Source organism: Corvus cornix, chromosome 2 (genome assembly GCF_000738735.6).
Source record: "Corvus cornix cornix isolate S_Up_H32 chromosome 2, ASM73873v5, whole genome shotgun sequence".
In the NCBI taxonomy this organism is placed as follows: domain Eukaryota; kingdom Metazoa; phylum Chordata; class Aves; order Passeriformes; family Corvidae; genus Corvus; species Corvus cornix.
The window spans coordinates 16,380,888-16,403,467 of record NC_046333.1 but is presented as its reverse complement, the minus strand read 5'-3'; the positions used below and the strand labels follow the sequence as shown (position 1 = coordinate 16,403,467).

The following is a 22,580-nucleotide window of genomic DNA, read 5'->3' as shown; positions in this document are numbered from 1 at the left end:
GCACAATGTGAGTAGTTCGGCAAAGCATCAATTTCAGAGACTAACAGTAAATATTCTACTTTTAAAGTCTTCTACAGCACTTGATCCCTGGAGCACTTAAATGCAGAAACCACGAACCTGACATTGAATTCCTGTACTCTCTATTCATAGAACATTCTCCTCAAATGCAGGCTATACTAAAAAAATCATCCATTTCTCTGACTCCAGTGTTTCTATTTTATAGCAATTCAGAACATGTCTGTCAGGATTCTACACAAGACTGTTATTCATCGAGACTGGCTCAATTTATTAGTGTAAAACAATCCTAAGAGTTACAGGTTTAATCCTCAGGTTTAATACAGGTTCACCTACAAACAAAAAAACCACGTAGTCTAAAGTCACTACACTAATTTATAGTCTAGAGCTGTCATGGTATAGAACTGCTTTCTAACTTGTGCTGGAATTAGACTCCTGTGGGCATTTGGAGGGCTACTACGAAGCAGGAGGTACCCTGGTACTCTATTGCGTCAAGTCATTCTGAAAGATCTGTCCCTTGATCTCAGCAATTCAAAGGGCACAGGATGGGCTGATACAGCTGCACAACTGACTGACCAGAGCACATCAAGCTCTAGAGGTTACACAGGTTTTGAATAAAGGCCATCCAAGAGAAGATTGTTGCAAACTGAATGTACCTGAAACGCCTGGTCTAGAGGGATACAAAGGTATTTTTCATAAAAAGATGACCAGAGAGCAAATGGTGTTATATTAATTCACTCTAACTATGACCATTTCAAGAGAGGTAGGCAGTAGTTTATCAAGGCTTTTATTTAGAGAAAAGGAAAGTTAGGCTGTCCAATGGGAGTAAGACATCAAATGGCACTGAGATTTAAATGCAAACCACCAAAAAACCCCACCCGCACCAGCCAATTTCCCTGTAAGAGATGACTTCCTTTATTTTTTTAGTTACTGAGAAAAATTGAGTGGCAGTGACAACTTAATCTAGAGGAGGAAGTAGTGATAATTTTAAAAGTCAGTCATAGCTTTTTTGACAAGTCATTAGCCTAAGATCATGAGCCATTATTTCCTGACTGTGACTATCACTGACAGTCATAAGGTTATGGCAAACACTGCTCAAAAAACCCTCACTGTAAAACAATCCATTTTGTTATCGAAATGTTTATATGTGGGAGCATATCACACCCATAATCCTTCCTATCATAAAGGAACTAAACATTCTAGTATCAGTAACATTCTGCCCCAACCCTATCTCCTGGTCTGTGTTATGTGGAGTCCTCAAGTGTCCAGGAGTTCTTACCTTTACGCCATGGCCAACATCATCCAGCACCGTGTAGTCTATAGGTTTTCGAATATACCTTACAGGACGTTCCATGTTCGCTGGTGCTATAATTTTGTGAGTTCTTGATGTGTTCTTATTGGTCGTCAAAATGCCTATCTCTCTGCGAGCGACCTTTTCTTTATGGATGTCCACAGTCTAGATTAAAAACAAGAAAGTATGGGTTTCTTTAGGCATTTGCTATTTTCTTTACAGAGCTAGCTACATGTTTAGGCTTCACTGTTAGACAAAGAGTCTGAACTGAGTTAATGCTGCTGGAAGGATGCCAGTTTATTGATGAAATTAGTTTAATCTACACGAACCTTGTTAGAAAATTACACCTTAATGAAATAACCAATATTAATAATAAAATTACAATTATACGTTACTGCTTCGACACTCCAAAGACACTATGCAGATACAGTCCTTGCAGATTAACCCTCAGCGTTCTTATGACTGACACTGGTAATAAATTACTCCAACTCCACAGCTGGGAAACCAGGACAGACAAGCTAAGCAATTTGCCCAGAGCCCCAGAGGGGGACTAAGCTTGGGAAGTCTGCGTGGTAATTTCTTTCAGCAAAGCCATCAGTGCATATCAGAGTGAGAGTCTGCACAGGGAGGGACTAATTTCAGCACTGGGGCTAGTTTCAGTCATACTGTTTATAGCAGCTTTACTGAAAGAATAAAACAAAGCTTTAAAGATGCAAGTAAAGGAATATAAAATACGCTGCATTTTATTTTAAAAAATTTTTTAAAAAGAAAAAGAGACAAAGATCAGTCCAGCAGTCTGTGAAAAATCACACTAAGCTTCACATAACAGACACATTCTTCTACATGCAATGTAACCACTGCTTAAACCCTAGCTGAAGGAGAACAAGTGCAAATCAAGCACTGGATGCCATAGGAAGTCCCATTTCTAGGAAGCCTATTTCAAGATTCAGGGATTGAATGTACTAGTTTAAGTACCTACTAGAACCTCAGGATCTCATTGAAGGAGATGGTATCCGACAACAAAACCCTTTGAGCAAAACCTATCAAGCTACCACTTTATCCACTGAGGAAAATAAATCTTAGTCTATAAGCATCAATTCCTCCTAGAAAGCCTGTCACAGGGAAAAAAAAACATTGACGGTTCAGGAAGAAGAAAAATCCTTGTCATCCTAAATACTGCCTCATTTAGGTACATCTCTAGAAATGGTTTAATCTAAAATGAATGTTGTGATGTGCAAGGTTTTGTTTAGTGAAGCAAAGTCAAAGATGAAGCACAAAATTAGTTGATATTTCTACTTCTATATGAGGCAAGATGAAAAAAGCAAGATTAGTATCCAGGAAATGAACATTTCTAGGAAAGCCAGCATTTAGCATTCACTGTGAAATGTCTTCAGCTGACCTGTTTTTTTCATTAATTGGTGCACATGCTCAAATAATCTTAAATTCTCCTGACTACAAAAAGACATAAACCCTTCCTTAACAGTTTTGATAGACGACATTGCAGATTACAAACAGGAATACAGGTAGAGAAGCACTTAAAAGCAGTGATACCAAGCAAGCTTGTTTTCAAAGCTAAATAACAGACTATTTGTAACACTGCAAAAGGTTCTTTTACTTTGGAAGCACACAGAATCTTAACAGAAATAAGAATTGTAATTTTCCAAAGCAATGCAAGACATTGAATGTGTATGTCTACATTAGCTTATCTGGAATAAATTCATTCACTGTCCCAATAAAACTTTGGAACAAGCTTTATTGTTCTAAATGCTCACACTGAAAAATCCCTGAGTCAGGAATTTAAAAAATGCCTTTCCAAATGAGACAATGCTATATACATCAAGTATTTACCACTACATCAGTATCAGATATCACCTACTGCACCCACATTTTCTCTTGCAGCCCATTTCACAGGTGATAGAATGAAGACTAAAGAATCAGACTAGCCTAATTTTTTTCAAATGCAGCTATTATTTGTTCTTTTCCTTTTAGAGACTAAAACACACATATCAGTTCTGCCTTTTTGTTGTTTTCTTGATCTTGCTGAAAGAATTATATGAGTGCTGTGCTACATGTTCATCTCTTCCAATTTTTCTGCACAACCTGAACCTTTCTGTTCAATTATAACAGCAGGTCTTAAACTGTCTTACAAAACTCTTTAATAATAAGCAACTCTTCATATTTTGTAATACATGAGCACTGCATAGGAGAGAAAAAGAAGCAACTTTGAAGTCCACTGAATAACATAGCAGTTTAGGAGGCTGAGAACATCAATTTAAAAAACATACAACAGTGTTTCAAAATAGGGGTTTTTAAAATACAGCCATGTCCCTTGAAATAAATCCATGCTAGTTCTAGTTCATCCTCACAAACCAAATCTGTTGTTACTAATAAATTCTTTTTTTCTTCAGTGGATGGACAAAGATGCATCTTTATACTAAGAGTTCTCTTAACATTGATAGCAAAAGAAAAAAGATAAAACAAAGCCCTTCAGAATACAAAAAGATGCATCTTTTTCTAGCAGGTAGTCCATGAAACTGACTTTTCCTCCCTGCAATGGACAATGAAAATTCCATAAGTTACTGGAACAGAGGATAAGAAATTCCAGGAACAGATGCTGTACTATACATGCTTTGGAAACTGACATAAGTAATATTGCCAACAAATTGTTGTTAATGAAAAACCTCTTAGAACACGAAAAGCCCATATATTAATTTTATCAGACAATTTATCCAAAAAGCATTGCGCAGTGATTTGTAAAGTCTTTGCATGAATTTCAGTAAGGCAAAGAAAGCCAAAAGAAGAGTATCTGTACCATAGTGCAGGGCCAGCAACAGAGCACATTATGTAAATCCTGAAAGGCATTCAGACATGCCCGTGCAAGAGACTGATTTGCTGTTCAAAGCAAACGAGACTTCAACTCCTACCACATCTGGTGCACTGGAAAAGCAAGGCAGGGTTTTACCCCTATGCAAAGCAACGGCTCACAGCATATGCTTTGCCCACAGCTACAGGGTGATTGTCAGAGCTACTAGCCAGCATCTATCTTCTTCAAGAATTTACTGGGGTTTTTTAGATCTGCACATTATTAAGTCTTATGTGAACATCATGCAAAACGAAACACACAACAATTGGTCATTCTTCTATTTTCATTTATATTTGCTTGATGTTCATCTGGAAGTTTATTGTTTAGTCATAGACAATGCTTTTCACTTTCAAAAGATGAAACATTCAATACACAAGCAATTTTTAGTAGGACAGCAAAGCTTTCCAGCCAGTCTACAGTTAATTTCCAAGAAAGACAAACCACATATACCAGGTAACAGCCAAAACAGACCATTCTCAAAGCCCTGGTCACACTTGACGTCTGTAGCCACGAGTGTTTGTTCTGATATGGCAGCAAGACAGCTAAACAGTAGTTGTTTTGTGGTTTCATGCACAAAACCTACTTTTAGATATCAAAGATGGAGAGGAGCAAAGTATGGCTAGCTGGCACGGGTTAGCACAGGTTAACAAGCACTTGCAAGCAGTCAGACCAGCTTCAGGTATCTCTGGCCTATGCTGGAACAAATACATAACATAATTTAAAATTTGGGAAACAGGGCAGGGATTTTCACTCCTAGACAACATAATCCAGTGAGACAAAGCCCAGCTTTATACTGTTTTGGAGAAGAGGGAAAAGACAGTCCTTCCAAAAGCACAATGTGCTTCCTTTGGGAAGCAAATTTAAATGACCTCGTCAAACAAACCCCTTTGCAATTACAACTGAGTGCCAGGGACTATGCCAGCTAATCCAGAAGCTTCGAGGTTGAAGGAACTGTTAATTATTAGCTGTCTCCACTATCTGTCTTCTTCAAACCATATTAAAAAAACAAACCAACAATCAGTTGAGCAACAGGATGTAGAGTTAAAATTTAACTATTTGCTTCCTTAGAAGCAGCCTCAAGGCCAAGGGAAGCACAGCAATGATACAGCAAATAGTTGTTCTTTTATTATCCTGTGCTGCAGATACCACTCTACCCATGTGCTAGAGTGTGCTAGCCCAGAACAAAATTTACAATAAATAGAGACTGAAATATCTCTGGCCAAGCTAATATTAGGACATCTAAACATTTTAATAAAGCTCACACAGACAGGGGTATTAAAATGAAAAATGAAAAAGAGAAACAATTCAAAGCTCTACGGTCTTTTTACTCCTGAACCACTGCAACTCAAATTTATGAGCCAGATACTTGCACAGCTACCACTTCTCTCACTAAATGCATACCCAGGTGCGAAAGAGCAGAGAATAAAAAGAATAACCTCAATCAAATCAACTCCACTAACTAGGCACCATCAACTTCAGGCTGTCCTGAAGGACAGGACAACTCATTACAGTAACACCACAAATTTACACCAAGCAAATACCCTTTAGATTTGTGTTAAATTAACTGATATTGCAGAAGTGCTGCACAGGAAAACTCCACTTCTGGTTTCCTACTTTGCTCCTCCCCAGTTCCTCAGGAATGAAGCTGTAACAGCACACACTCACCTGACAGAGGGGACAGGAGAAGCACTGTGTGGTGCTCCATAGCTATCTTTCCAGCAACCTGGAAAAAGCTGCCGGGCTTTCAGGAAGAGCGAATGCTAGGAGACAGAACAGCTTCCTAGCTCTCAACTGTGAAAATGGTGGCTATCAGGTAAAACTCCCCAAAAGAGAGTCTAAGATACAGGGTAGAAAGTAACAAGTTAAAGAATAAAACAGACAAAAAAAGCCCACTCCAAAACAAATAAACAAACATACACCACCAAAAAACCCCCACTCAGCAAACTCCCTCCTCCCCATCCCCCCCCCAAAAAAAAAAAAACCCAAAACTCAAACCACTGCATGAGTTTAATGAAGAGCAAAAAGTCACTTCACAGGCATTTCCTTGATCTTAAAAAATCTAACACTCAAACACATAAGACCAAAAAAAAAATCCGAAGATTACACCACCACTTTTAATGACAGCTTTTCAGGCCATTTCATGCAATGTTTTTAAGAACTTTCACGTCATACAAACAAATGCCCTATGCCACACAGAGCTGCAAGCCAGTAACTTTTCAATTTGTCCTTAAACTCACTCAGACAAGAAGGAATATAAGATCACAATCCACAGGCTTCCTTAACATCCCAATTTCTCTAAAGCAAGGAGACAAGGAAGACCAAGCAGCTTATTATTGGCAACAGTTTTCTGCAGTTTTGACATTGTTTCCCTTTTTTGCTTTTTCAGTTTGTGGTTAAATATAGGGTTGGGTCTCTTACTAACACTTTATTTCAGGCAAGTAGAGCCCTGATTACAGGGCATCAGTGCTGTACATACCTAAATGTCAGCAGAATAGATTACAATTACTTTATACAAACAAAACCCAGACATAAGACATATCAGTCATGCAAGCAGCATGACCCACTACCGCTTCCCACCCCCATCTTCCTTCTGCACTTGCTGTAATTACATATCCTGGGCCTCAGCAACCTGTTCTGCACAAACTTGGTGCTGTACTTCCCCAAAGGAATCTGCTCCACACCTGAAGTCCTGTGTGCACTTTGGGGCACCTCAATGCAAGAAGGACAAACTATCAGAGCATGTCCAGAGGTGGGTGACCAAGATGGTGAAAGGTTTCAAGGGAAAGCCATACAAGTGGCTTTGTTTCTTCAGCCTGGAAAAGTGAAGGTTAAGGGGTACCCTCATCACAGCCGACAACTTCTTCATGGGGGGCAGCGCACAGGGAAGGCGCTGACCTCTCTTCTGGTGAGCAGCAATAGGATATGAGGAAATGGAATGAAGCCATGTCAGGGGAAGTTCAGACTGGACATTAGGAAAATGTTCTTCACAGAGAGTGGATGGTCAATGGAACAGGCTTTCCAGGGAAGTGGTCAGGGTCTCAACCCAGTCAGAGCTCAAGCAGCATCTCGATGACACTAAGTCATATGGTCGAGCTTTAGGGAGTTGGACTCGATGATCCTTATCGGTCCCTTCTAACTTTAAATGATTTTATGATAAACACTGCATTATTGAATTCCAAGTTAATGGAAAGAACAGTATTTCATCCATTCTATACCTGAACAGTGAGATCCTCTTAACCAAAGGACACTGCTGGCAGTGTAAGATAGAAGAATTGCTTAGGAAAAAAAAACCCTAAGACCTCTAGTCAGAGACAAGTCAATTGGAACACTAGATTTGACGTATCACATCACAGCAATTCATCAAATATAGAACCTTCTTTCAACAGAAACTGCTCCTGATGTGACACAAAACACTGGGCAAAGGCACAGGTTTCAGACTGAATCTCGTCAATATAACCATGCAATGCACGGGACAATGAGGGAGGCAGAGGAAGTTTAGTTTCTTTCCTCTACCTGTGGTACAACTGTCTGGATTCCAAGTTTACTTCTTCACATTTCAATATGAAAGGTAGTATCTGTTCTACTGCTCACAAAAAAATCAGTTGCAGCTTCAGATTTAATTGGTCATACATGGCAGTAAAATATATATAGTTAAATGTTAAAAACTTTATAACATAAACAAATATTTTGTGCTACAAGTTCACCACCCAGACTATAAAGTGTAGTGTTAACCAAAGGAAATGTAACTTTAGAAACAAACACTAAGGTGCTTTTGGCATCCCTTAATAAATAAAAACAACCCAAACCTTCACTCTTTGCAATAAACCCAGCTTTAATATGAAACCCTTACTGTCATTCTCCAAAACAATGGATTTCATTGTCTTGCTATATAATTTATACAGTAAGCCTCCCTGAAATGAAAATAAACTGGTGAGACTAATATCAACCTGTTCTCTTTTAGAAATACAAATTCATTCCACTGCTACTTCCAGAAACAAAGCATATTTACTAAGACCTTTTAAATAAATGAGTTGTGGTTGAGTAACACAGCTGAAGAGACCTGGACAATGCACATTGCACAGGCCACCTGCAAAGAAGTCAGTGTGACCTACAAAAAGAACAATGAATTCCCCAGCTTTAATTAGCTCGGTCAGACAGCTAACTTCTTCAGTGGAAGCACCATTTAATGCTGTTATTTTGTAAAGAAAGTTCAACACAGGGAAATGTGAATATATTTAAACTGCAAATAAATATTCTACAGAAAAGATCAATTATAGGTTCAAGGCACATCAGACATGAAAAACACAAGTGAGTAGTTTGGGGTTTTATGACATCATGGACAATCAGAGGTCTACACAATGTTACAAATTACATATTTTACTAACTCTTGATGGAAGTGCTAGTAACTCGAGTATTTGACTTGAAACTATCACATATATTACATATTGTCTGATTGCCACCAAGATACTGTTCAAGAAACTCAAGAAATTTACCTACAGAAATAAAATAGTTTACTTCCATCTCTAGTCCAGGAGAGTCCAAGCACTAAGCAGGTCTGGCCTCATAGGCCTGGCCTCAGGGGAGACACAGAGAGCAGAGCATCAGCGCAACTGGCATCGGTGACCCTTGTTTATCACTGTGCACACACACTTATTCCATGGGGATCTCCTCCAAAGTATGAGGCTGTACTGGTGTTGGGAATCATAACTGTCAATTCCATAGAGTAGAAACTGTTTGAATACACCAGCTGTGACCATACCAACTCTGGCCAGTTTGGTTGAGCATTTGCCTCTTCCCAGTTCTTCAGCACAGACATCCGGTTCAGTTAAGCAACGTATGAGAAGCATATAAAAAAGCTGAAAGAAACTTCCACTGAAGTACTGCCCTATTATCAGGGACTGGTGGAGTCAATCCTGTCTCTAAGGTAGAAGACTGATGCAATCTTTTATCACGCCCAGTTAGCCATCAATTGTGTGAAATTCAAGTCCCTAGTTAGCTTTGAACGAATTTCATAAGAAGGTACCATACTAGAAGCTTTCTATTGGTTATCTTTCACAACAAAAAAGGGAAAGGCCTTTCTTACTATTCCCCTCTTCAAGAGATGATTTCAAGACATTTTCAGCCTCTTGGACAGTAACCAGAATCAAGTCTGCTAAAGCACAGTCAATTTATCAGTCAATCCACAGAAGAAACCCAGTACTAGCAACAAGGAACAGTTACTAGAGGAAAAGAAAAAGGGAGATGTCTTTTTTCAGTTCCCCAAATTCCTTTAAGAATATAAGGATTTCAAGACACTTTTATTTCACATAAACAATCCTTCAATCCAATTTTCACTAAGGCTAATAGCTGACCGAATACCACTGTCTAAAGTCATTTGAGAATCCTCAGAATATCCTGCCATGCCTTTTGAACCTGCAACATGAAAATAAGGTTTCCTATCACTCTGAAGCATTTGGACATTCGAGTTTCACCTTGTGTGTTTGCTCTGTGATGCTGGCAATGTAGGAGGCAACTGAAATAGGTTTAAGAGTTGTATTTCCAGAGCTGGAAACCCAGCAATGTTTTCTGGTAGATTTATAGATAGAAGTTTCTCACACATTCTCTTCAGTATACAGACAAGTGACAATAGCAGGACAGGCTCTCCAGAACGCTTCATCTTCCTAAGTCCTGGTAAATCCAGGCCTCTTAAGGTAAAAGGCTAGAGGAGCCAGATAAGCCATATCTCATGTAATCTGTCACCTTCCTTTTCCTGCACAGAGGGCTCACATTCAAGAGCTTTTACAGATTAACACAATGAACTAAGGCCATCAACACAGATACATACAGCAGCTTTCACAGTCCATATAAAATGTTTGTCACCAGAAGAGGGGGGGAAGGCACTAGGGAGATCAAAAGAAAAATAATGAGACAAGTACTAAGTCCCACTTTCAGAAGCAACTCATATGTAAATGTACACTTACAAAATACATTTCTATGCATAAAATGTAAATATATATTAAAAATAAAATCATAATGCTAACAATGCATTTTACTAATATCATCCAATGGAGAGGAGGGTTTAAAAAGTGTTGATTGTGGGCCTTATTTTGACAGTTTATCACTGTTTCTTCAATTATGTCTGAACACAGATTATATGTCAGTTTAATCCTATGGAGCTAGCCCCTGATTTAGAATTTAAATCTTTCTTTATATACACCAGCAGTTTTTCTCAGATTCTCCTAGCAATTGCCATCAGCGTAAAGCAAACCACATTTCAGCAATGTTCACATAGAGGTTTTTTTTTTTTCCTGGGATATCAGGACAGTTGGAGGGGATAAATGGTCAGGGAATGAAGTATACCATAGACATCCCATTTACTCAGAACTGTTTGCTTCCTGTATGTTTTTAGAATTCAGAAGCACAGAATGTAAAACCATAATGCACACAGTTTCACAGCAAGTTTAAACTGTATTCATTTCAAGACATACTTAACAAAAAAAATTATTCCTGACTGACAGAACATGTGCTTGCAAGTGTTTATAAAAGAAAAAAGCCTCATTAAAATCAAGAAACTGAAAACAAAAGCTAGAGAAATAGGCTTAAAGATTACTAGCCATAGACAAATAGCCTCACCTTTAACCTTTCTTCCAAAGGGAAGACTAGGATTCACTAAGAATTGGACCCCAGCTGGACCCCAATTTCCAAAACACAACTTGTGGAGTGACACATACACCTACACAATTGCACAGGAAAAAGAGAGGCCTGCTCAGCTAAAGGATTATTTCTATAGATGCTTTTCAGAGTACCCTCTTGTCAAATCTAGTCACGCATTCTGCTGGAGAAGCTGAGCAGAAAGGGGACACGAGGCAAGGACAGACCAGAGGGGCTGGGAGCGGGTACATGACATTCTAGGACAAGAATCAGAGCAAAGAAACCAGCCCACTCGTCCAAGAGCCAGACTTGGGTTCATGCCTGATTTTTCCTTCCTGGTGCCAAGTGGAAATGGGAGGACTGCTATGGAGGATTCATATTCATCCCTCAGACAGCACTGGAGGAAAGAAGCTTCTCACATTATTCTCTTAAATGGCTCCTTCAAGCACTTTCATGCAAGAGGCTGATCAGACAAAATGGGGCAGCTGACAAAAGCCAGTAGGTCTCACCTGTGAAATGCCACCTCACAGAATTAGGGTCTATGCATGAAAAACATCTTTGGAGAGACAAAAGGAAGTCTCATCACAGCCTCACCCCTGCTCCCCACTTTCCCCGACTGAAAGGAAGTTGATGTCAACACAGAGCATAAGGAGGGGAGGTCCACAGAGTATCTCTGGGAACAGGGAGAGCAATGTGGGAAGTAAGACTGGCAGATGGCAACTGAAGGCAAATGGAGTTTAAGTCCTACAGAGGAAGAGATTTTAGCAGCTCTAGAGAGGCCCTTGTTATGGAAAGAAAACAGTCAAGGCAACAGTCCTCCCTCCTCCCCACTGCATTGGTGAAATGCCAGAAGCACTTTGCTAAAGTTCACATAAGCATGGGGGAAATGGAACTTCAAACATCTGGAGTATGGAGGTCAGACAGCGCTGCAGAAGCAGCTGGCCCTGCACGCAGAAGGCGGCTGTCTGCCAGGATGTCAGTGAGTGAAGAGGTGGGATGGGTCTGTGGCTAAAAGCAAGAGCCTGGAAAACAGCAGATTGAAGTTCTATTCCTGGCTCCGCCAGACTTCCTGTGCTATGCCAAGCAAGGAGCTTTGCTGCTTGGGCTTGGAGCTGTGCACCTGTAGCAGCACCAGGAATAGACAGAATATAGGTGGGCACAGGTACAGGCAGCACTGCCACAGCTACCTGCTCTGAGCACAGCAACACAGTGACAGATTGCCCAGATTTCTCTGTCAAACACCTTACACTGATGTTTTTAATTGCTAATGAAAATGCACAAGTGAGTTACAGATCATACTTCCTGTGCTTTGGCAAAACCTACTGCCAATTTTAACCACTTGAGCAAACTAAATGTACAAACACTGCAATAAGAAGTGCATTATGAACATTATTCATTTAAAAAAAAAAGCACGAGCCCTCCAATAACCTGTGAGACATGTTTATATGGAGTACAACAAATTTTTGTGTTCTAGATAACTATTTTTTCTTTCAAATGCAACTGCTAGTTCAATACCTTCTTCAAGAGCTTGAGTATAATAAACAGGTAGAAAAAATGCATCACTAATGTAGATCTCTGTGGGAAGATACAGAGAAGAAACAAGTCCATGTCTTTTCAGCATCCAGTGTCAGGAGTGGGGGAAGGGAGAGAAATAGCTTCCATAGTTTTATTCCCTGCTCTGACACAAAATCCCTGATCACTCTAGAATATAGTTTCCAGTATTAGCAGGAGATTCAGCTGTGGCTGAACCCCACACCCCACCCTTTCACAAGCACTGCATGACAGGAAGTACGAACCCAGCTCTGCACCAGATCAGAACTACAGCACATGGCAAAATGACTGGCAACTTTAGTTTCACACTGTACGACAAACACCTTTCTCAATATCAGTTCTTCTACTCAGCCCTTCCTCCAACCCACCACCTTCCCTTCACCAAGACAGGATTCCAATAAAAGAGAACTACCACGGTACATTCCCTCTCCTCTAGTGTTCTACACAGTGAACTGAACAGACATTTCAATGTTTAACTAACACCAGTTGCTGATTAAAACCAGTCTTTAAAGTGGAAGACACTTCAAAAGAGAAGAGTTTCAACAGTACAATCTGATGGATTTTTGACAGAACAACATTTGGGATGTGCAGTCGTGTTACATTTGTATTCAGCTCTAAAAAGCAGATAAATGCTTTTGATTATGCAAAGTCAAAATTCTAGCTGTATGCATGAGTGTATTTCAGCCTGTGAAATTAGATTTTAGTTACTTCAAATTTTTTTTTTCTGGGTATTCCTGAAGATATGCATGAGTAAGTCAATTCAGAAGACAAAGAAAAAGAAACTAAATATGCTTATGCAAGCTTCCATGTAAGAGTTCCAACCTTTTAAAGTAGCTGACTGAGTCCCTCTTTTCCATACTGGAAGCAATGCACTTGTCTAGAATGAAACAAAACATAGAAACCTAAATAGATTTTTTGACTGTAGGAAAGCACAACAGAAAGGAAAAATTAAACGGCTTCTTCAGTAGTTTGGACTCACTAAAGAACCACCATGGGAGCAGAACAAAACTGTATGTCAAACGAAAAGCATTCTGTGTGCCAAAAAAAGCAACTTCATAGGAGATGAACATGTGCAATTGCAAAGAGCACTGCAGGTGGCTGAAAAGGAAACCATCTAAAAAAAGCCTATGAAAAATAAACTCAAGAGAACAAGTCTGAATTTTCTGAAAGTTTGACTGAGGTAAGGTGCTGATAAAGCTGTAACAATGACAAGTCAGAATGCTTATGCCTGAACAAAACAAAACAAAAAAACCAAAAAAAAAAACAAAAACCCCAAAGCCCAGTACTTCACATTTAGTTGTAAGCTGGCAAGCCAAATTGGGAAGAGCACAGAACAGAATCCATGCCAAGAGAAAGTAAGCTACTATTACCTTATCACCTCTTCAGTGCTTTAGTTAATCAGCTCCAATAGTAAACATAAAATATTTTCCAATAATTAAAGTTATGTTACATGGATGAGACAATGGATTTATTGTATATTTCAAAATAATTATTATGCTAAAGAATAACAAAACTCACACATAAAAGCTATTCTCATTTATCACATGTATTTACTTGAAAGTGGTCTGAATTAATTTTCAGACACACACTTTTCTTAAAACAAAAAAATCCCAACCACCAAATGACCTAAAACCAACCAAAAAAAAAAACAAAACCCACATATACACACATAATACACAAACACACAGAAATGCCTCTCCCAAGCACTCCCCTTCTCCACATGAATTCAGGGCCTATGAGATGTCTAAGGCTGGTAGTTCTAGGAGAGACTGTTTCCCTCACACATAAAACAAGGACAACATATGCTGGAATGATGATGGGTATCCTTTAGCCACCTGCAGACATAGTTTGATTACAAATCACCCAATGTTACTTCTATCCCTCTTTGATCATATGTCATTTGATGGCAGTGATACAAGCTATTGGGAGATGTGCTGGTTTTCAGCTAGGTCAGCACTGCACCAGGAGTAGCTCATGAGTATTAATTAAACAGCCATCATGTGGCTGAAGGCCACACTATCTACACCACAAACCCTCTTGGATTAGTGCCACAAACACAGCCTACCCTACATGAAATGTCTATTTCTCAGTTCCTAAGTGTTCAAGGGTTGAATATTCCACTTCGTTCAGAAAAGAACTACCGAAGGTCTGGACTTCTAAAAGATTTTTTTAATAAAAAAGTAGACAAGCTGCTATAGCACACTACTTCGTTGCAACACTATGAGGTGCTACTCCAATGGAGTGATAACCACCAATGGCAACTCTTTCCTCTTGTCCCCACTGCCCATCAGTAAAATAGGGTGGCAGGAAGAACCCTCAGCCACTATAGATTCCAATCTAAAAGTGTTCAGTACACATATTCCACTCTACAGTTCACTTACTACCCATTCTACTACCTCCTGCTTATTACTGTAGCAAAGAGTTCTTCCATGTCCCTTGAATACTGAAACAACTAGGATCTGCCAAGTTCCTCACTTTTGTTTTCAAAGACAAATATAGAACAAAATGGTTCAGTCTTCTGATGCAGCCTGTCCTTTCTCAAAATCCCTTCAGCAAGAAGGTACATCAACAGAGGACAAGCTTAGAAGCATCATGAACTTCCCTCAGCTCAAACTTCTTCTAAAAACTGAGTTTCCACAGCATCACATGTAGATGCCTATTAAGATACTCAGGCAAAAAAGGAGAGTTGACAAAAAATCCCTCACATGTTTCCTAAGACTGTGCTACTATTTTGGACTGAGTCATACAGACTTCTTGCAATTTGGGATATATTAAGCAAAACCAGAAGACAGACAAGCAAATCACAAGCAAATCACAAGCATGTATGACGTTTACCAGTTTAACAGGGTAGAAGGAAGGGCCAAGGCAGAGGGGGAATTGCTAAGGCTGCTCTTAATTCTCCATTGCCATTTTTATTTCCACACACAACTCAAACAGGAAGTTGCACATTTTTTCTGTAAATGGATTTCCCTTAGTCTCCCAACTCTTGGCCGCAACTGATATGAAATACTGCAGTTACATCTGTTGGTAACATCCAGATGGCCTCAGAAGTCCCAGCAGCACCTAGCCCGTACTGAGCCACAACCTTATCCAGCCAAAACTACTTCTGACTAAGGCAGGGCACACTGGCAGAGGGAGCCTGGCCCAAGAAGAATCTATGCCATCATTCAGCCCCTCCACCAGGACCACATCTCAGGCTTGTACATGCACACACCCAAAACTAAGATCTTGACTCCATCCTGTAGAAGGCCACCTGAACACAAACACTGCAGCCCGATGGCAGATTAAAAGACAGTACAAGTCTTGAAGAGAACTCTCGTGCATAGGCACAGAGACACAGGCACACTACTATGTCCCTGCTGCTGAATGTATTATCCTACTATTGCTACAGTCAATTCATTAGACTGATCATGTGCTCAGAAATTGGCTATTTCCACTGTGCAGTTATTAGCACAATGATTAAATATGATTTTAGCCACTTGGGGAGAAGCAGAGCATTAGCCATTGGAGAGGACTAGGGGGCAGAGAACAAAACACAGTCTGTCACAAGAGAATGGCAGGAAAAAGAAGACTGGCCATCTCTTACTACCACCTTAGGCAGAAGTTATACATGCACTACACAAATACTGACCAATGAAGTGTTTAAAGCTAACTGAGGGAGGGCAGACTGGTGCCATGATGAGGGTGCTCCAAACACCATGGTGGGTTATAAGCCTCTGAACAGCACCACAGAGTTTCAAGAGGCAGCTCTAACACTCCACAGTAACAACCACCATGGACATGTGCATGACTGGACACTGACCTGTGCAGTGCTGGACAGCTAAACACACACTGAAGAGTCACTGAACACCTGCAAGAAACCTGAGTACACAGGAAAGTGGTGGTGATCAATATTGAAAGTGGTGGGGAGTGATATGCTGTTACCTCAATCAGGGAGAGAGGTGCTGCTGAGTTCCCCAAGAGATGAAGGGGTGCATCACAACACAGTTTAACAGGCTACAAAAAAGACAGCTGTGCAAACTTCTGTAGACTACCTCCTCCCACTGGTTTGGTAAAGTCTGGGGAGGTCAATGCACTTCTTGGATTTAAACTGTGTATATCCATTCAGCAATACAGAGTGCGTTTACTCCCAGAAGTATACCATATAATATAAACAACAACTACGCATTCGTTTTAAGAACTACCACGACTAAGGAATCTTGGCAAATGGGCAGGAGGGGAAGAGTACACAGGAAAGTTATCCAAGTAAGATCTGCAGACTGCTCACAATCTGTTTTCCCAGGATGTTTGCTTAAGTCACATAATTGTTTGCAGAACCTCTGCTTTCTAAAAATGCATTTGGAAAAATTCATTCCACATTTTCTTAAATCAGTTTCTACTGCTTAGATGATGCTTTTCAATATTCTCAAAGTAGGTGACCTATCATTATCCAGTAATGACTAGTCAGCAGCATTCTCTCAAACGTCTTCTAGGCAAACATTTCACATAAAAACCAGTATTTTAAAAGTTTTTCAAATAATTTTTTAAAAAATGTTAGATATATGTAGTCCAAGTAATTCTGCCAGCTCTAATAGATAGTACCTCTGAAGAAATTTCTGTATTGACTGAAGGACTACATATTAATGCAGCCAAAGGAAATGCAATCTTGAAGTTGTTGAGCTGAAAATAAGATGCCAGTAACTTGGAGTCATGATCCCTTCACTCTCCTTTTGCTCACATGTCTGGAGGTCTAGATGTAGGAAGCAAGCTAACTGGGACTGAAGCTTGATACTCTTGATGCCAGCCTAGGGGCACACTGCACTGCAGGAGGAATTCGCTGCTTAAAGCAGCAAAATCCCCAGTGATTGAATTTGAATTTTGCTCAGTGAGGGCTTATGGAAACCATCCCCCACTTCCTGAGCTTTTTGTTATTTATTAACATGCCACAGCCTGAGCTCAGAAAAGGGGAAAAACTTGTTATTTTAACCAAAGCACCACGAACACCGCCAGAAATTCTCTCCTCCAGTTTTAGCACTCGGATGCCAGAGTACCATAAAACGCTACCACTACATCATGGGCACTTCAAAATGGTAATAGATGCAGCACTTCTGTGGCCAGCTGTCATGCTACTATCAAAATAAGGCACTAGCAGACACATCTACAGGTCTGAACACCATCCACAACACAAAACCAAATATGCTTAATTACCCATCAGGATGAGGCTAAACCAGGGATAAGCGGTAAGCTGGCCATCCTCAGTATGTAGAATGGAACTAATAAAATAAAGGATGACCTGGCTCCTATCAGCTTACAGGTGATACAACCCTATCAGTGCTGTCTCTTCACATGAGATTTAGAGTGTATGAGGAAACTAAATCAAAATACAGCAACACAGGTAAGAGATTAGATAGTTGAGAAAATCCAATTTGTTTCAGGCCTTTTGACTGGACTTCTTTCTTTACCTTAATGACTCATAATTACATGAGGTTAGAACACTTCTGTCGCAACTTGGAGGTTTCTACATTTCCCAAATGGAGATTGTCCTCAATTACTTCAGCATCTCACTCATCACCACAGCAGGCAAAAAGTGCCCTAAGATGAAGTACTGAAATAACATAATATTTCTACCATTCTTCCACTCTGAGATGCCATAATTTGCCAAGACACACATGCAGGTCAACTGCATAATTTCAAGCTAAGTTTCTTTCTTTTTTTTTAATCTAAGTTTTAATTATAAGAAATTCAAGAACCATTTACAGGAATAAACAATTTGCTAGTCCACACAAGCTGGCATGTTATTAGCTTACCACTCACTACCTATGAACTACTAAAGAGCAAAAAATATGTACATTGCTCAAAAAAACTTCTATTAACACCTTTTTCAGCCTAGCTTAGGAGACAAGCCTTATTCACAGTAGAACTCATCGTTTTTAGTCCTGTAGTACATCTGGCCATTACTGCATCTTGCTCAACACTTGACTTGACAACACACGTAAGAAAATCCTATAAATGGACAAAGAAGGATCAGCTTCCCAAAGACGACGTTTATCTCCTTTCCAATCAGATAAAGGTTGATTTGTGGTTTGAAGGCTTATCTTGCAACCTTATACAGCCTAGTTTTGAACACAGTTCAAAAATATTAACTTAAAATTAAAAAAAAAAATCTTCTAAGACACTGAGTTCAACAAGGAAGCAGAATTTCCTACGTTCAAATCAATCCTTCCAGTTATTATTCAATTTCCTTGGTTTTATATTTTCAAATGATGGCCCAACTGACTTTTCCTGAAGCAATGATATGTTTTATTATTTTCATCATGACCCCTTTCAACTCTAAGGACCCCATCCTACTTGCTTTTACTCTATATTTAGAAGCCTAATAGCTTTTAATCATACCCTTGTTGCTCCTGCTCTTGCCACACAGAGGAATTTGAGATAGTATGACAAGATCAGGTTGACATTATTTCTCTCTTGCAAGCAAGGACAGAGAAGCCAGTTAGAGAAATAGCAAGCCGTGCTTCAGTCTTGGTGTGAGACCACACTGAATCGTACCATTGGACCCATTGTAAATAATCATCCTAGGACAATGTGCGAGGGCAAGAAGCAAATGCTTTCAGGCATGAACAGGTTAAGCCACAAAACTACTAAACATTAGCACTCATACAAGGACACATTCATTAAAAACTCGTAGCTACTCAGCAGATTCTCAAAGAGGAAACAAACCACATACAAGACCTGTGATTCTGTGGTCACATATTGCTTACATTTTTATGCCCATAAGATAGAATTATGCACAATATTAGACAAAATTATTAAATAATATAACTATTTGTTGGAACCAGAATTTTTTATTAGAGAGGCAAATCACAGCTTTAGTAATCTATTTTTTGGAATTGAGAAAGAGGCACACATACTTTTATGACAGTTACTTCAACATGCACAGTCAACATTCCAAATGGGAATGACTGAAATAGCAAATGATGGCCTTACCTAGTTGTCACTCAAAATGTGCTAGTTCAAAACACATTCTGAGTTTTCTCAAAAAATAAAAACCCTACCTACAGTATAGGTTTTAAACAAACAAATTTACAGTTTTATTTCCACTACCGGCACAACACCCTCTCTGTGATGGCACTAGCAGCAGGGTCAGTGAAGAATCAATAATAATCTCCACCAGGGTAAGCTGTCCCAAATTAATAATGTTCAGCGTAACCTATTTAGGTCTTCAGCTGTAAATTATATCACCCAACACAATTTCACATTTTTTTCCTGTACAGTGAAGGGAAACTTTACTTTGTGATCTGTGAGGACTGCCCTAGTGATGCAGAGATGATACCATCCCAGATGATATTAGGGAAGGGAAAGGGTACCCACCAGGGCTCAGGAGCCACATAACAAGTGTTTAGTAAGATTAGCATAGTTGGATAGATTTTCACACTTCATACACACTTTTTCAAAGTTACAGTAAAACAACAGAAGTTGTCCCAGCTTTAGAAGAGCAGCTACCAAGTCATTCACAGACCTCCCATGGACTAATAAAGTGTTTTCTGCATATATATGACATGTAAGGGGACTTTTACAAGACATGCATAACAGATATCAATGGGTCCCAAAAGGCTCCTAATAAAGAGAATAAAGTCAAACCAGCAGCAGCATAAAAAGTGGTAGTGTTATTACTGGCTTATAAACACTCATGGGAATCATTACTTGGTTTTCCACCTGCAGATCAAAGTTAACTGAGCACTTATGTGCCCCCAGTAAAATCAGCCAGCAGAAAGCACTAAGCAATTCCTATTTGAATGGCACAAGAAGTCCAACCACAAGTACCCAGCAGGACATGTTCTCGTGCTTGAGTGGAAGCTTCAATGATGCTGTACAATGAATGCTGCACTCATCTGCTCCACAGTAAGTTTCTTGTACTTGTTTTTCCCCTCCATTTCCCCAAAAAGAGTCAGCTCAAGCACACCACTACCCAGCTACTGCAAAAACCAACATCCCAAATAGCTGCACTGGATGGCACAGGTACAGCAACTGACTAAACGCTTTGGTAGCTGGTTACCTGCTGTTTTATTAGGCACAATGCTCTTATCACCTCGTACACTGCATTTATTCAATAAAAGCATCGACAGAGATAAAACTTTAATTCAGTGTAAACCAGGAACTATTCACATGTGAAGACTGCTGGTTTACTAAGACTTGAAATAGAAGGAAAATCAATTTCAGGCAGCAAGCTAATCAGATGCATCTGAAGAAAAAATAAAAACAAGACTCCTTGGAAACTCCAATATGTGACTTTACATCAGGTTATAGTGACGCATTTTATCTATGCAGTATATCTTCCAGATATGAGAGTTTTCATTAAAAAGACTGCACAAACACTGATGACTCCTTTGTTACATAAAATTGTCAAAAAGGCCTTTCAGAGTCGTGTTCACAGTGCTGGGATTTTTGGCTTTGATTTCAGAAAACAAGAGGCTGCATCAGGCCTCTTAATTTAGTATTTAATGAGGTATCTACAGCTTACAGCCAAATAATTGAGCAGAAATAAGGCTTTAATGGTCTAAAACACATTGAAAAGTATGCATTCAGACTGTCCTTCTAGCAGATGGTGGAATGGGAATAAGCATATGAAGGAATTAATGACAGTCAATAGCTATTGAAGTTAGCAACTTTCCCTATGCCCCAAAAATATGTTCAAAACCTTGCATTCCACAGTGGAGGGTGGGGGGAAAGTGTGAAACAAGAGTTTCTGGTTCAGTTTCTTCTTCAGCAAAGCAATTGCTCTTCCCCCATCACAGAAAGGCTGACACTGTGGTTGCTCTCTCATAGGTGTACATAATCTAAGTATCATGGATGGGGGGAGTGCTTTGATTTTTTTGTTGGTAATGTGCTGGGTTTTTTTTTTTTTTGACTGCATCAGCTGAACTGCACAGGAATTACAGACATCCTATGTGTATTCATTTGTGGACATGAAGGAAATTACTGAATGGCTGACAAGGCAACTCTTACACATTATACTACTTTCTGAGCAATTTATATATATCATGTAGAAGCTGATATGCACAAAGTTGACAACAATTTTCATAAGCAGACATAAACAGAGCACACATAGTACAACTTCTTGGAGCCTTGGCCTCTATCAGGAAGAGAACAGGAAGAACAGGATTTGAAGCAAAGGCCACAGAGATAACTGTCAGCACTTTATTAGGAGAGGGAACATCACCCAAGGCAAGGTTAATCTGAACAAAAGGTGCAAGTTTCTTGCCATATTTAGAGTAGTTGTGGCTGCTGACAGGCAAGGGCAATCCAAGAGAACCAGACAGAAGACATTATTTTTCTAACATATACAACATCACATGATGCACTAGTTCCTACTGATACTTTTGGTCTCTCCACACACTTTTGGATGTGTGGAAAGGAAAGTTTGGATGGAAGTGGAGCTTACAAGATTTGTAGATATGTGATGGCAGTTTCTCCCCTGACTTTGTAATTATCTCCCCCCCTCACCAATTAGTTCCTATAACTTATGATGCGCCTTTCAAGGATACAAAGTCAGCTTTTAGGATACATCCAGCTACTGAAATGTAAGACCAAAAAGAGTCATGGCAGAGATCCAGTGGTGCAAAACACTCCAAAATAAAACGGCTTTTCCCAACTCCATGTACTAATCCGCCAAGCTGCAGCTTGTGGCTAGCTGTTTTAACATTACACTGTCACTACCAAGCCAAAGACTAACTGCAGAGACAGAAACAGACTTAAATACTAGCAGGCTACCATAGCATCACTGCTTTGCTTTGTCAGACCAAACAAGCACAACTCCTTCAACCTCTCCTTGTAGGCTGCATGCTCCATGCACCGATCATCTCTGCATCCCTCTCTCTGCTGGACTATCTCCAGTTGCCCTAAATGACTCTCGAACAAGGCAGAGGTGACCAAAAAAAAAAAAAGACCACCACAGACCCAGCACTCCAATTGAAATTGCATCACTGCCTTTTATCTGCCAGCCACAATCTTCCCAAGGCAGCCCCACCAGACTGCTTCACTTATTCAGAAAGCCTTGTGGTGCTGGCTCATGCTCAGCACACCAGCTTCTTTCCAGCCCATGGCTACTCACACAGTCACCTCTCAGTGCATACAAATGCACTTTGGGCCCTACCATAGGGTGTAGGACCTTGCACCTTGCCCAGTTTCCCAATGTTTTTGCTGATTCAATAAGACTCCCATGTACTAAGCATTTACTTCTTTTTAAAGAGG

At 39.8% G+C, this 22,580-nt stretch overlaps 1 protein-coding gene across 12 annotated transcripts in view; it reads right to left on the bottom strand.

Moving 5' to 3' along the window:
• ABI1 (abl interactor 1) overlaps window positions 1-22,580 on the bottom strand; it is a 78,157-nt gene that overhangs the window by 27,500 nt on the left and 28,077 nt on the right. For all 12 annotated transcript variants that reach the window (XM_039572235.1, XM_039572250.1, XM_039572187.1 and 9 more), the window contains exon 3: window positions 1,295-1,471. In XM_039572235.1, coding sequence (XP_039428169.1) covers window positions 1,295-1,471 — 177 coding nt within the window. The remainder of the gene's footprint in view (window positions 1-1,294; window positions 1,472-22,580) is intronic.